Below are 15,795 nucleotides of genomic sequence, written 5' to 3'. Positions count from 1 at the left end.
ACAATGTATTATTAGTAAACGTCTTAAAAAGATTTCAAAACAAATTTTTACAAACTTGGTTAGTTCAGGAAAAAAATTATCTTTAATCTCAGTACTATTTTTGTCTCGTGTGTGTGTGTGTGAGAGAGAGATACTTGTGTGTCCATTATTATTTTGTTCTATACTATTAAGTGAACTCTTATTTTCACCATTTTTTCACCTTAATTTTACCCATAAAATAACTTAGGTTTTTATTCTGAAATAGATAATAGTACAAGGTAATATTTTAAATTTAAATAAAAACATAAAGAAGAGAAGCCTCTTAAAAGATCAGGACAATAGCTGTGACTGCGAGACTGAAGCCTTTCCACTCATATATGTGTGGAAGTTATGGATGACAAACAAACAAGAGGGCAGATTTTTGATAAGATTGTCATGGCTACCATTTTGACTTTTCTTTCCTAGTTGACATCCCATGGTATAAACAGAGAAACCTGAAAAAATGAAGCATTTTTTAAAAAAAAACAAATGAAAATCTTACCTCTAGTGCATGCACAGAGTCTATCAGTGCCTGAGCAGTATATTACTGAGACAAATTTGTCTGATTCTTCAGTACCTTCCTTTTTAGGTGGCTCCACTTTGGCCAGGATTTCAAAGTTTGAAAGATCTAATATTTTAACATAGCCTCCCTGAGTGGTTATTACTAGATGCCCAAGAGCAGAGATTTCCGATCTTTTTTCTCTCTCGCTGCCATTCTTAGAAGTTAATTGTATTTCCTCTGTAGGTTCCTCACAGTCATCTTCTCTATTATCCAATATGTCTGGTGGGAGCAAAATCAATGAGGTAATGGTATCCTGGGGGTCTTTGATATGCTGAATTTTTATAGGTTCCTCTTCTAGAGTCACAATCCTAGTGGCATAGTTCATTTTATAAAGCACTAGATAACCACCACTAGCACTTCGTTGTTCTGGCTGGATTATTAAGGGCGTCTGTACGTCTGCTGGTGAGTCATGCTGGATCATACTGATATTTGCACCATTCACTACAGTAAGATTAGATTCTATTTCTCCTTTCCTTCTATTACATAGTGCCGAGTTTAATTTATTTAAATTATTCAAGGCCTCTACTTGATTTATTGCACTCAGGGATTCAACAGGACATGTCCGCAGTCCTATTAATAAATGAACTCCATCTGCACAAGGAGTGATTGAATCTACACAAAAATTCTCCTCCTCTGCAAACTTTGGCAGTCTTAGGCACTGAACCAAAGTTCCAGGTTTGGGAACCATTGAGTTCCACTTCTCAGAGTCCGGAGAAGTTAGGCTGGCTGTTGCGTCTGCAAACTGCTGAATGTATGTCACAGGAGGATCTTGCAACAGCAATTGCTCCTGGCTATCCAGCTCCATCTCTATGATTTGTGGGACTGTAAAACCATCATCATGTAAACTTTTACTCATGATATTGTTCATCTGTGAAAAGATTTTTCCTGCTTTTTCATCAGATTCCTTAATGCTGTAAAGCAGTAATATAGGTGAAGTCCTCCTTACCAGAGGAGAATTCAGTTCTGAATTAGTACAGGATTCATTGTCAGTTGATCCCAGGTCTGATATACTACCAGCTTGAGTCCTGCTTAAATCATCCAGTGATCTCTGAGAATTACTACTAACAGGAGAGGTAGCAGGCGATTTGTATGTTAATAAACCTCCAGCTAACAAACAAGGAAAGGGAATGTTGTGGTGTTCTAGATGCTTTTCCTTCATCTTTTCACTTTTACAGTTAGTCAGGCAAGGGTTTGCCCCAAGTTCTTCTAAATCTTTCACTGTGTCTTCAAGTACGTTTGCAACTATTTCCCACTGAAGTTTCTCAGGCTGCTGAAGAATGCTGAGAGCAGTTACATCAAGGCTGACCTCCATGGTTTCCTTTTGTGATGTGTGTCCTTAAAGATAAAACATACAATGTAAAACAAAACAAAACCAGATCTTATCCATAGTACAATTATGTTTTTGTAAACCTTTACATTTTATTTATTTATTTAATTTATTGACACACACATACACACACACACACGCAAACCAACATCTAATGTTATCTTCAAATATTTCTATTTTATCCAAACCAGGTAATTGTAGCTTGCCTAAGCTTGAGGATGGCAAAAATATGCTTTGTCATGTGAATGTCTGACACCTAAAAAATTTACAGAATAGAAGTAAATTACCAGGTAGAGCAATGCATTTAAAATATGGTATAAGACATTTGCATAATGTATTAATATAAGATAATCACACAAACAGGTATAATTTCTATACTGTTAAAGTGAAAGATAAAATATCCAATGTCTAAAACGGAAATAAGAGGAAACCTATGCATATTTTCAGCATCAGTGGTAGAGATCCAACCTTGAAGGAAAATAGGGGGCAGTCAAAATGATCTATCCCCCAACCTCCAAAAAGATTTAAGGGTTTCAAATACATTTTGTCCTCAGAGAATAGTATGAAGACATTGTTAATCAGACAGCCCTTAAAAAGGATCTTGATTTGGGAGCTGCCCCTTCTTTGTTGAAAAGATTGCAGGGAGGAGCAGAAGAAAAAGAATTATGTGCCACACTTTCACTGAACTCATTCCCTCTGCCCTGCTTATGTTAAAAAACAGGTTACTTTATTTCTTAATTCTAAATCAAAGTATTAAGACTAATTGCAAGGTATGTAATCCTTACTCTTTATTGACAAAAGCATTGTAAATAATTGCAAGTAATGTTATTACTATTTCATAATAAATATTATGTGCCTACCAGTCACTGATTCTGATCTGGAATGCTCCTCACTGTCTGAATCTTCTAGCAAATCATCGCTAAAATCAAGATTAGAGAAATTAAGCCAAGAAAACAATTTAATACAATATACCTATTTCTAAACATAAATTTTAGCATTAAAACCTGTTAATATAACAGCATATTATATGATTATTAAATTAAATTAGTTAGGCAAACTACTGATGAGTCCAACGATGATTATACTTATTTTAAATCCATTCTGTGATTTAACCTATATGATCCTCCAATTCAGAAGCAAGTAGCCTGTATTTTTGCTTTAGAAGGTATATGGGAAAGAATTTGTTGAGGACTTCAAGTTAACCATCAAGGAGAGTCAATTAAACTCTCACACTAGTGAGATCATCAGGACATATATTCTGTTTTTTATAAATCAAGAGAAATCAAGAGAAAACATGCTGCAAATAGTGTTAATTATGTAGTTTCTGCTTCTTGCTGAAAAACGAGCATTGCTAATTCAAACATTAAGATAACTAAGTACTAGCTACAACTACTACAGTGATTAGAATGCAGTATTGAAGGCTGACTCTGCCCACTGCCAAGAATTCGATCCTGACCATCTGAAGGTTGACTCAGCCTGCCATCCTTCTAAAGTCAATAAAATGAGGACCCAGATTATTGAGGACAATAGGCTGACTCTGTAAACCATTTAGAGAATGCTGTAATGCACTGTGAAGCTGTATATTATGTCAGTGCTATTGTTAAAAATACAAAATAAACCAAGAAATATATAAAGGCAAAGGAGGAAAGGGCAACTCATGTCTGTTCTTTCAATCTGTAGGTAGGATTGAGCTATATTGATGACATTCAAATGATAAACTAAGCTTTCATAAACTAACATGAACTATACGGCTTCTAGATTAATAATTCAAACTAAGACATATCAAATGGCAAGAGAAGAAAAATGCAGAGTTGCTTAACTGAACTAAGAAAAAAAGTCTTCAGAAATAAAGTTCTATAAATAATTCTATGTGTTAATTGTTAACAGTTAATAGAAACTCATAAATTTAAATTAATAGTTAATATAAATTATGAAGTTATTAGCATCCTCAGATTTTATAAATTTATTAATCATTTTAATATGGACTATTCATTTGTTCTGCATAAATCTTACAACAGTAGTTAAATTGCACTGCAATTCATATAAAATTAATGTTGAACTTAATCTCTTAATGTACTTCACTTACTGTCTGTATTACAAACAAGTTGATATTTTAATGTTAGCTTTCATTCTGTATTTCTACAACCTTTTAAGACAAACCTTTGCAAGTACTATTTATAAAGCCCACTAGGGCTTTACCTGCTTTTGTTTCAATATCTTATTATTGTAAACTTCTGTGAGTCATGTCAGCAGTATATAAATGAAATAAATATATTTCCTGCTGAAAATAATAAGTATGAGTGCAAAAATGTATTTTTAGAACAACTGTTCTGTATAAAAAGAAACCCTTCATATTGGATCAAATATAAATTAAAGTAACATCTTTGGGGGCACATTTCTGTATTGTGAAAACAAAGCTATGTTCTCTTGGAAGGAACTAAATACTGATAGTTCTACCTCAGTACACTATGACTCTTTTCAAAGAAATAAGTACACTCACATTCAATCAAATATTATCATACCTGTCTCCTTCTAATTTTGGTATATCTGAACAGCTAGATGAATCTTCTATCCATGTTATTGTTGGTCTTCTTGAATCAACCCCTGAGCTCTGTTCCCCAGACAATACAAGTTGCTGTACAATTACTGGATCATAAGCATTGATCTCAAACTTTAAGTGCACCTATGCAAATGTAAAAACATAATTAAACTTAGATACAAATTCTTATTCATATAATTAGCATTACAACTCTAGACAACAAGATACCTTCATAAGTTTTGAAATATCCCATATACAGATCTTTCCTCGTTTTGTTGCAGCAGCTAAAAAATGAGGACAGCTTCCAGATCCAAAGCAGACTATTCTGTCTGTGCCATCTGTGCAAGGAAATTGTGCTGGACTTGTTGCCAGCGTGACCGAAAGGGGCACGTTCTGCGTATGTTCACCTTTCACAAATGGGCAGTTAGGGGAATGTCTTTCGTGTTCAGACCTTAATGAATTAGAAAAATAAGTGTTAAAATGCAACAGCATTATTTTTTTCTCATTACTAATTTTGCTGCATATAAGCTAAGGTGTTTGGCTAATTAGCCTGTAAGATAAAAGCACTAACCTAGATAAGTTAAAGAGATAAAGTATAAATTCCAAAGTTCCTGTGAGCAAAACCCTATTCATATCCACTTTTGCAGAGAAGGAGCAAAGGTGATTTTTTTGGTCATTACTCCTCTACTGCAGCTCTCTGTACCTCCAAACAATCTTATCTGGAGAACGGAGATTACCTTCTGGGACTTTATAGTCGCTGACATAGGAAGCTGTACTTCCCCATCTTATCTTTCATAGTATGGATCCAGAGGGTATTAAGGAACTCATTCACTTTTAATTTTTACCTGAATGCAGTGAAATTTGTGATTTTGATGAAAAATGTTTACATAAAGTTTCACATAATACGTATTTGTACTGCAGTAGATTTACGGTACATGTTAACGTTCATAATTCAGCATCTTGAGATGTAATTCACAATTCAAAAATGCATAAAAGTGATTATTTTAGGGAAAGGAGAAAGAAACCAACATATTAGGAGAATCAATTGTAAACATACATGCTCCAGAAAGTGTATAAAGATGAGTTACTAGAAAAATAAATACTTTTTATCAACATTTGTCTCTCAGAATTGTGAATCGGTGAATAAATAACTTAAAATCAACCGACAATTTGGAAAATAAAAAAGGAAGTATTGATGTAATCAGTTATCCCTAAGTTCCAGAATAATAATAGGAAGACATTGGTTCTGAAATAGTTATGATTTGCTTACAAGTATTATTTAAGAGTGATGATTAGGAATAATGGCTGGTTCGTCATTCCATTCGCTAAAAATCTCATTATTCAATCTAATTTTTTAAAGCACTCTTATGTTCTTTTGAAATAAGACAAAAACTCCCCAAATAGAAATTATGTGTATTAATACACGGAACATATTACCATTTATGGTGGATCTGTGAGGAGGCTAAAATTTTTTGGAAAAGGTTCAAAAATTGGCTGGAGGCAATAACAGGGGTTAAAATAGAATGGAAACCTGAAGTTTTTTTTATTAGGAATAATGTCTGCGAAATACAAAAAAGAAATCCAGTATTTAATACTACATATAATTACGGCGGCAAGGATTGCCTTTGCCCAGAAATGGAAAAACAAATTAATTCCAAGCGAAGATGAAATAATAAGAAAGGTTATGGATTGTGCTGAAATGGACAAACTAACTAGGGAAAAGAAGAATCAGAATTCTACCAGATATGGGATAAATGGTATAGGTGGATGGAGGAAAGAAACAAAAATCAATGAAGAAATATAACAAAACTCAAAAAATAATAGTAAAATAAGAGGGTTAAGAATGGTGAAATCCAAATAAAATACAACAGAAGGGGAAATAATATAAGGTGAGCGGTATCGATTGATAATTGCTATTATAAAGAACAGGAAGCTCCTGTTCGTATTGTATTGTGTAAATGTGGTGTATGTCTGTGTTTTGTGTGTGTGTATTTTACATGTTTGTTAATAAAAAATTTTTTTTAAAGAAAATGTGTATTACTGAACATTGAAAAATATTTATTTAATATTTAAATATTAAATTCTAAAAGAATTCTATCAGAAAATCCTATGCTACATTTTGACATTTTTAATTACTTAAATACTGTAATCAATACTGAACCTAAACATGTCACAAAAAGATCTAAAATAGATCTAACCCAGTTTCTAAGGTAAGCCTTAGATAAAGAATAGAAAGCAGTGCAGATGTTTCAAATATTACATTCTCACCAAGGTTCATCTGTTGGCTCCCAGCATACCAAACATACACTACACGTAAAACACATGGCTCTGTCATCTCCTGATGATGCAGGCTACGGGAGAAGTGAGAGTAACAAATAAAATTTTAAATGTGGCATATGGTATCCCATATATATAAACTCACACACAGCAGAGAACATATCTTTGCTAGTATCTTAACATACATACAAAAAAAAAGGAAAGAAAAAAAGTCTTCTGGATAAATGCAAGTTCGTGAAGGGATAAGCTTCTTGAAAAATGTATAACATGTATAACAATATTTGTCTCCTTGTGCTGTTGCAAAATGAGAGAATCACAAATTTATAATACAAATAAACTTCCGCAGTGATGCAGTGGTTAAACGCAGTACTGCAGGATACTTCTACTGACTGCCGTCTGACTGCAATTTGGCAGATTGAATCTTTCCAGGCTCAAGGCTGACTCAGCCTTCCATCCTTCCGAGGTGGGTAAAATGAGGACCCAGATTGTTGGGGGGAATATGCCGACTCTGCAAACTGCTTAGAGAAGGCTGTAAAGCATTGTAAACCATTACATAAGTCTAAGTCCTATTGCAATCCATATAACCTCCATTTATTATAGAAAATTTGGGGCAGGAATATCCTGAATGAATAAAACACATTTGGTCACAAGTAACTACAGAAAAGCTTTGCTGTAGTAATGGTTAAGTATGATATTTGCAATTATTTCTCTTTTGGAAATCCCTGGTGTCTTTTTAAAAAAGGCTTCAGAATCAACTACTATAGATGGATGCTTTACTAGCCTTTCTTACACTCCCAGGACATTTTATAGCACATCTCAAAAATTGAAAAATGAGACTTTAACTCAACTATTGAGGCGTGATTGTTGTACTTGCAAATATCAAAAGGTTATAGACTATCTCAGAAATTCTTAACAAATCCAAGAGATTTTTAATATATTGCAATTGGTAATTGATAAAGTACTGGAAGTTTGCCTGATTTATCTTGCCCTCACTTCTTCACTCACCTCATCCCAATTTAAATCCTACACCAGTCTAGTCATTCAATGCCTTAGATTGTGAATAGCCAACCTTCTGCCTGCCTGGGCCACAACGACTGAAGACAATTTGTCGTGGGCCACATATAAAATATATAATATAGTTAATAGCAATAGCGCTTAGACTTATATATCGCTTCATAGTGCTTTCCAGGCCTCTCTAAGCAATTTACAGCGTCAGCATATTGCACCCAACAATCTGAGTCCTCATTTTACCAACTTCAGAAGGATGGAAGGTTGAATCAACCTTGAGCCGGTGAGACTTGAACTCTTGGCAGTGAGCAGTGAGTTAACCTGCAACACTGTATTTTTTAAATATTTTATACAATCTTCTGGGGGCACATTACTAGCTGAAGTGAGTTTCAGTTCACAAAACCTTATGCATTTTAATAAAAACTGTTAGTCAGAAAAGGTGCTACCAGACTCCTGATTACTTTTGCCACAGCTCTTCTCCTATCATCTTTCAAAATCAATAATTAAGAATAGTATATAGTCCTACGTCAAAGTTAAATATTAAAGAATGATCTGATTTGAAACAGACAATTTACAAAAATGTTTGCTTTTTTAAATAAAATAATATAGCATGACATCCTGTCCCTAATAATTTGTATATGCTATTTGTGTAATTTAAATAAAGTGTTTTATTTATTATTTCTCTATTTAAAAATATTGGCATAGTAAAATAAAAATATGGGAAATATTGCATATTTCAACAATTACCTAACAAAGAAAAGTCAATACTCTTTGCCCCTCTTTTTAAAATATTGTAAGTAATTAAAAAAACCCAAAACCATTAGCATAACATATTAAGAACTGTCTGCTGTCCTCAGGGCTCTTTTTACTTCTAGAAAGCTCTTATATATTAAGCCTCAGAGACTTTTATGAATACAGTGAATAGATAGGAGACTGTAGGATCGCAGGTTATTGTGAAACAAATCCAGTTACCCAGAAAACACAAAAAGGTAACCTCATGATCATGTTTGAATGCATCAAGTTTTTTTGAAGTGGTATGATAAAACAGCCTTCAAAGAGTTTTCTCACCACCATTTCTGGAATGTTTTCTACTTTGCAGTCTAGTCTATAGTTCTGGTATTCCTTGAAGTCTTTCGAATCAAGTACTGGTAAGGCTTACTCCTATTTTAATTACTGAGGATGCCACTTACTGAGATTAAACACAATATCATTAATATGGTGGTTAAGTGGCTTATTTCTACATGGTTGAGTTGTGCTTCAGGGTGAAATATGGCATACACCATTTACTCCACCTTATGCAAAGACAGTTATGTAGTTGTTCCCCATCTTATATCCTTTAAATTGCTTTGCAAATGGATTCAAAATATATTTTATAAACACTTGGCCAGATTTATAGCACCTTTAAAATTAACATTTGTAATATTTATTACAATGCAAACTTTATTTCTGAAAAACTGAACATGTGACTCTTTTAAAGGATTAAAGGCACAATCAGGGCCAACAGAAAACTATTGAATATATTTTCAGAAGACAAAGTATTTGAATATACAGCACTAAGAATAATACATTGCTATGTTTTCAGTTAGAAATCTATTTATTTACCTGATGGTAGAACCCAGCTTGAGCCATGGGATCTGGCTGTGCCCACCTATAACCTACATGAGGCCATGAGGTGAAGGTTTCCCGTCTGTTAGCCTCACTATACATTAAAGACCTTGGAAGAAGAAAAAAGGAATTACAAACAGTTCAAAGGCTCCCTAGCTGTTATTAATTCTCCAATCTTGTGACCATTGCCCCTTCCAAAAGAAGCAAAATTATTTACGATTTGCACCCCGCTCATAAAATCACAACTTAAATGATGACCTGTATTTCTCTTCCTCCCTCTGCTGAATTTCTTACTCCTTCTATCACCCATACTATAATTCTCTCTTATAGAATCTATATTCCACCATAGATACTTGCTCACAATTAAGGGTTATCTCCCAGAACAGTGATTGCCTCCCATTCCTCACATAAAAAACAGGTGAATTCATAGGTATATTACAAGACACAATGATAATGCAGCATTCAGTTTGCAAAAGTTAAAAAACACTGTTGCAATCTTTTTCTTGTATCTCTGGATATTTAAGAGGGAGAATGTGGGCTTTTCCCTTCATGAATTATTTCAAAAACCAGAAATGGATAAACCATAATCCATGTGGTTCCCTACAATCAGGTTTTTTGTATGTGCAGAGAATACATTGCCAAAACTAGCAGCACCCAGAAGTGTACCTATTCACTGAGCTCAATAAGACCCCCTCCAATATCAATCTTCACATTGGTTTTATGTATCTAAAAACATATTACCTGAAAACACAATATTAATTATATTCCCCTGTATAGATGTAATAACTTTTCACATATTAAACAAATAAACAAACAAAACACAAACTAAACAAATAAACAAACAAAACTGCATATAGTAACTTGAGTATCTAAGATGTGCTATGATTAGCTATACAAGGGGACTCAGAACTAAGTCTAAAACCATTCTAACTCTACTAAAACAGGAAGACTATTAATCATCAGACGAATTGCCAGTTTTCAAATGTTAGGCATGTTGGAAATTTTGAATACTGTACCCTAGATGCAAAATGGCTTGACAAGGAAGCACAACAACTTACAGTATATCAATATTCTAGGAAGAATGCTCCCTACTATCCAAATTACTTTAGCATTTTTCTTCCTGCACAGCTGGATGCTGCACATGCAGCATTCTGCATGTTTATTTTCTAAGAAATCTGTGGAGCCCAAGTGAAACTGAAGTACTTGTAAAAATAAATATGATTCTGTAGGTTGGGGCTTTACTAACAGGAACATGTCCACAAGGATAACATAACAACTGACACCATAATATATAGTCCTTGCTCATATATAGGCTGCTATAGTGACTCCTTTACATAAACCATGTGATGCTGGTATAGAGAGGGCACTTACAACTCCCTACCATTTCTCTGCCTTCTTTCTCAAGCAAGTGCTCTTTGAATTCTGTGAGGAACTGTCACACATAGCACTGAAAACATGCAATCTGTCTCACCAATAATATTGCTTTAAATCAGACTAAAAATACGCATGCAAGTGAAACAAAACTTTTTAAAAATGTGAATTAACTTCGCCATACCTATCCACTGATCGGCCAGGCCCCACACCAAGTTCCGGTCGTGCACTGGGCAAGAGGTAAGATAATCTATCCATAACAGATGAAGCTACAGATAAGGCAGCAATGTTTTGATTTATTTTCTTGAGTTCACTTACAATGGCACTGGCAATAGACTTCAATACATGGTGAGGGAGATGGAACATAACAGTTGCCCACTACAATAAATAAATAAATTAAATTTGAGTTATTGAGTACAAGACCTCAACTTCCAAAACACAATGGGAATGTATTTTTAGGATATAAATGCAATAACAAGGCTAATGGGTATAAAATGTCTTTAAAAGTAGGTATGCTACCCCAGCAACTTTGAGATATTTTGCTTTGAAACAGAACAAACATAGTACACCTCTGGCCCTCCAGATGTTGGTGACTTTTTGTTCCCAGCAGCCCTGCCCAACATAGCTACTGTAAGGAGTTACAGATACTCAACCCTACAAATATAAACATAAAAACTAGACTTATTTTTGTTCTGAAAACAGTTCACTCAAACAGAATAACTATATAAATTTTTTCGAAGACTTCCCTTTCAGACTTTTGCTTACCACGAAGTAACTAATGTCCTACATTAAGAGAGAAACAACAATGGCTAAAAAATGAATCCTCTCTGTATTATAAACATATGATGGTAACTAAACACAAAGTGTCCAACTTTCTCTTCCCAACATTTATATGGCATATTCATGTTCAAACTTTGATTAACAAATTCATTGCAAGGGAAAACAACTATTAAAAATCAAATATGGAATAGTAACAGCAAAACAGAAAACTCTATGGCATTAAAAACAGTGATAAGATTTCTTACCTTTGCAACTTTGTGGTTCGCTGCTGTTTCATGTGAGGTATTTTTTAATCCATCTTTCAATTGTGCAAGAAACAAATCATATCCTTCTGTGCTTGACACATCTATCTTCTCTATGCAAGCAGACAACAGTTGTTGAGCCTGAGATGCAAAAAGCAATTTTTTAACTTCTGACAAGCACTGGAGTTATTAATTCAATTTTTTGCTTTCTATAAAGAATTTATCTTTTGCAACAAATGTTTAAGGAATAAGGCATAAATGGGAAAATATTTTAAGGCATTTAGTTATTACAAAAATAACTCAGTACTCAGAAAACCATTTGAATCTAGTTCCAGATAAAAATCCAAAGTAAAAATAGAGAAAGTGCTTCTTCACAAGAAATATATCCAAATTACTTTAGAAATAAAAGACTACTATTGGGATATATCAACATCCTAAACATAAACAGCAAAGCCAGCATTATGTCATGGTATTATAAAATACCCACAGAAGTTAGTTAAAAAAAGAGAAGAAACTGATTTGTGTTCAGATCATATTAAATAGATCTCGCATTTAAACTTACAACTTTCATAATCAAAATGATTATATATTCTTGGAAAGGTGCATGTGTGACACATTCCAAAGTCTGGCTTAATGAAATCTTCCAGGTCTCAATCTTGTTATTGGCAAGGAGGCAAAACAGCACAATTCTAAAGTTTTTTTTCCCCTTCTGCCTTTTTTTTAATTGTTACTATTCCATATTCTGTTAAATATACAATTTTTCAGGATGGAATTAAATAATCAAGTCTCGTTTTCCAGTGGTATTATTTGCACTATATATTAAAAAATTAATAAAAATATAATTTAAAATGAGATACATGTATCATGATATACAATATAGTAGATGCTCAAAACAATAATAGCAAGTAGCAACGTATCTTCTTTACTAGATCACTTTGCAGTAGATGCAAAAACAAATTATTTGATTATTAGTAATAAATTATTATTAGCCAAACAATTAATCCAAGTGGGCATCAGATTTGTATTCACCCATGCTTTTTCATAGTGAACTGTTACAATTCTTGTATTCTGTACCAATATGCATCCCAAAGTAACTTATTTGTGGTACATTACAAGCTTGAAAAGCTTAAAACAAGGTTGTATGATCAACAATAAAGGAGTTCCTATTTGACTCTTTCATCCAGTTCTTATCACCCAGGCACAATTTGCAAAATGATAGTGCGCACACATAATACTATTTCCTAGTTAGGTACGCTTATTCTAGTTAAATAGATCTTCATGATTAATTTTCTCAAAATATACCAACAGCTAAAATTCAATTAAAATACTTCCAAACAGGAAAAAAGGATATTAATTAGTGGTAATATAGGTCTATGAATATATTCTCCAATCTCTCTATAACTGATTTTAAATAGTTATAAAATATGCCTCTCCTGTTACATAAATCTTATTAATCAAGGAAGGTGAACCAGGAAGATGCATTTCAAACTTTTAAAAGGTAATCATCATCAACCTGAAACCAGTCTGAAAATAAACTGGGAGCCACTGGGTTATTTAGGTTACATGTTCCTGAAATTTACCACCAATCAGCATAATTATCCATTCTTTGAACAGATGAAAATCTCAGGCCACTTCATGAGTATGATTAGTGAGAGGTCCTGCATATGATGAAAATCAGATTCTGCACATGATAAATACATGTAAATGAGGAAGAGACAAAATCTCCCCCCCCCCACCAGCAGAGTAGCAGTATAATAATAAAAATACATATATTCAATGGAAAAAGTTAAAATGCAATTAGATATAGTGTGTGGAGTTCCTGTAGAAATTTAATAGAAAGACTACTAATCACTTACCTCTGTCACTGGCAATTCAAGCTGAACTATATCATCTTGTTTAGAAACAGGAGTTTGCAGAGCTGTGTCCAACAATAAGATGCCATTCAGATCCTTCCTACATCCAACTGCATAATCATCCACAAAGATGACTTTATCCACTGCAGAAATGTACTGACATTTCACCCGACCACCTGGCTTAGCTGTAAAATGTAAAAAGCAAAACAATAAAATAAAATAAGGAGATTTTAAATCAAGAAAGCATGTTCATGGAGTCCTGCTGAAATAAATTGCAATCTCCTCTCACTGATCATACAAGGGAAAGCCTATCATGGAAGGACACTATGTATGACTTCTGAGAAGATTTTAACGAAGTTCCTGCACCTTAAACAAATTTACATTTGAAGATGGATGAATGGTATTCTAACTTCTAATACTGTAGCCTCTTTTCCAGGTATAGATTATTTTCCTTATTTTAATATACTTTAAGTTGAGAAATATCTGAAATGAAACTGAAAAATCAAGAACACTTGGATTTTTAAAAACAATATTATTCTAATTTTTTATAGAAGAAATGTTTATAGTTACAGACAGGTATGTTTTAACAATCCAAAACCTATTCAGTATAATTTTGATAAAAATATCTTCCAAACAACCATCTAATTCATAACCTAATGATTTATTTAGCACTATAGTAGTACTGTTTTAGTACTAAATAAACGTACCAAATTGTTCAATCTTTTCATTAAAAATAATCTGAACAAAAGAGAGAATCGTTATGCATTCTGAAAAGGAAAAGCGCACATACACACATGCATGCATACACCTGTGGCAAATAATGAACATTATTAAGAGTAGTAAAATAAAATACATTCTTTATATACAAGTCTAAAAACCAAAAGGTTATGATTTCTAGTTCTGCCTTTGTTCAACAACTGTTTTAAGTGACACAGGTTTATGATCAACCCTCTAACTTATAGCCATTGCAGCACCCCTGAAGTCATGTGATCAAAATTTGAGTGCTTAGAACATAAAATAACAGAGTTGGAAGGGACCTTGGAGATCTTCTAGTCCAACCTCCTGTTCAGGCAGGAAACCCTACACCACTTCAGACAAATGGTTATCCGATCTCTTCTTAAAAACTTCCAGTGTTGGAGCATTCACAACTTCTGGAAGCAAGTAAATTCACAACTTCTGAAGGCACTGGTTAATTGTTCTGTCAGGAAATTTCTCCTTAGTTCTAAGTTGCTTCTCTCCTTGATTAGTTTCCACCCATTGCTTCTTGTTCTGTCCTCTGGTGCTTTGGAGAATAGTTTGACTCCCTCTTCTTTGTGGCAGCCCCTGAGATATTGACAGCCTGCTGAACTTGAGATTGCACAGGCAATGCAAGTCCCCCATCTACCTCCTCCATGTATGTCCCTTTTCCGCCTACACTCTCCAGCCCCTGCGATCATAGCTAAACTTTGTTGTCCTCTTGCTCCCACTGCTGACCAAGTATGCCCAGCATGAAATGGGGACGATGGCCTCACATGGTGCCTTGTGATGGACCAGGGCAGGTACATCACAGCAGAAGGAAGATGGTAAAGATCAGCTGAGGTTGCAGAATGCAAGATCTCAGAGTACAGAGCAGTGAAGGCAGATGGGCTGGGCTTTCTGAGGCAGAAGCTTCAGGCTGCAGTGCTGGGCAGCAGCTTTCTGGGATTTAGTATTACTTCATGTTGTGATGCTAGGTGGCAGCTTTAAACAGCACCATTGGGCTTCTAGAGGAGGCTACTATGCATTGTGGTGTTGGGCAGAGGCTTTGTGCTGTGCTGTTGGGCCTGGTTGGACTTTCCTTGCACTGCAAAAGATTTGCTGCTGAACTGTGGTTCAGGGCTTCTTGCAACTTCAGAACTGCAGTACACCCAGAAGCCAGTGATCAATGGGCTACTTACCACCTGCAAGGCAGAGTGCAAGGTGTCCAAAAGGGGAGAGTTGGGTGAGTTAAAGAAGAGACAATAGCTTACCTTACCAAGGGAAGGGAAGGAGGGACCAAGTGTGGGTTGGTTTGGAGTGGGTACTTACTTAATGTTACGTGATTCTTTGTTAACAAATGGCAATGGGGATTGCCAGGATTACATCACTAAGTAATGCTGTTGTGTGATGTTGTGCTTTATGACTACATGACTTAATAACAGAAATTCCAGTCCCAATTGTGGTTCTAAGTCAAGGACTATCTATGGGAAACTTTA

At 34.4% G+C, this 15,795-nt stretch overlaps 1 protein-coding gene across 9 annotated transcripts in view; it reads right to left on the bottom strand.

Moving 5' to 3' along the window:
• Positions 1 to 15,795, bottom strand: part of BIRC6 (baculoviral IAP repeat containing 6) — a 153,109-nt gene that overhangs the window by 123,597 nt on the left and 13,717 nt on the right. For all 9 annotated transcript variants that reach the window (XM_032216649.1, XM_032216653.1, XM_032216657.1 and 6 more), the window contains 9 exons: positions 13,586 to 13,767; positions 11,733 to 11,870; positions 10,892 to 11,085; positions 9,334 to 9,445; positions 6,715 to 6,797; positions 4,675 to 4,897; positions 4,430 to 4,590; positions 2,768 to 2,826; positions 521 to 1,915 (listed from right to left, as the gene is read on the bottom strand). In XM_032216649.1, the coding sequence (XP_032072540.1) occupies positions 521 to 1,915; positions 2,768 to 2,826; positions 4,430 to 4,590; positions 4,675 to 4,897; positions 6,715 to 6,797; positions 9,334 to 9,445; positions 10,892 to 11,085; positions 11,733 to 11,870; positions 13,586 to 13,767 (2,547 nt within the window). The remainder of the gene's footprint in view (positions 1 to 520; positions 1,916 to 2,767; positions 2,827 to 4,429; positions 4,591 to 4,674; positions 4,898 to 6,714; positions 6,798 to 9,333; positions 9,446 to 10,891; positions 11,086 to 11,732; positions 11,871 to 13,585; positions 13,768 to 15,795) is intronic.

The sequence above is a fragment of the Thamnophis elegans genome, chromosome 4 (assembly GCF_009769535.1).
Source record: "Thamnophis elegans isolate rThaEle1 chromosome 4, rThaEle1.pri, whole genome shotgun sequence".
NCBI lineage: Eukaryota > Metazoa > Chordata > Lepidosauria > Squamata > Colubridae > Thamnophis > Thamnophis elegans.
Note: the sequence above shows the minus strand (reverse complement) of the source record. Positions and strands in the feature narration are given on the sequence as shown.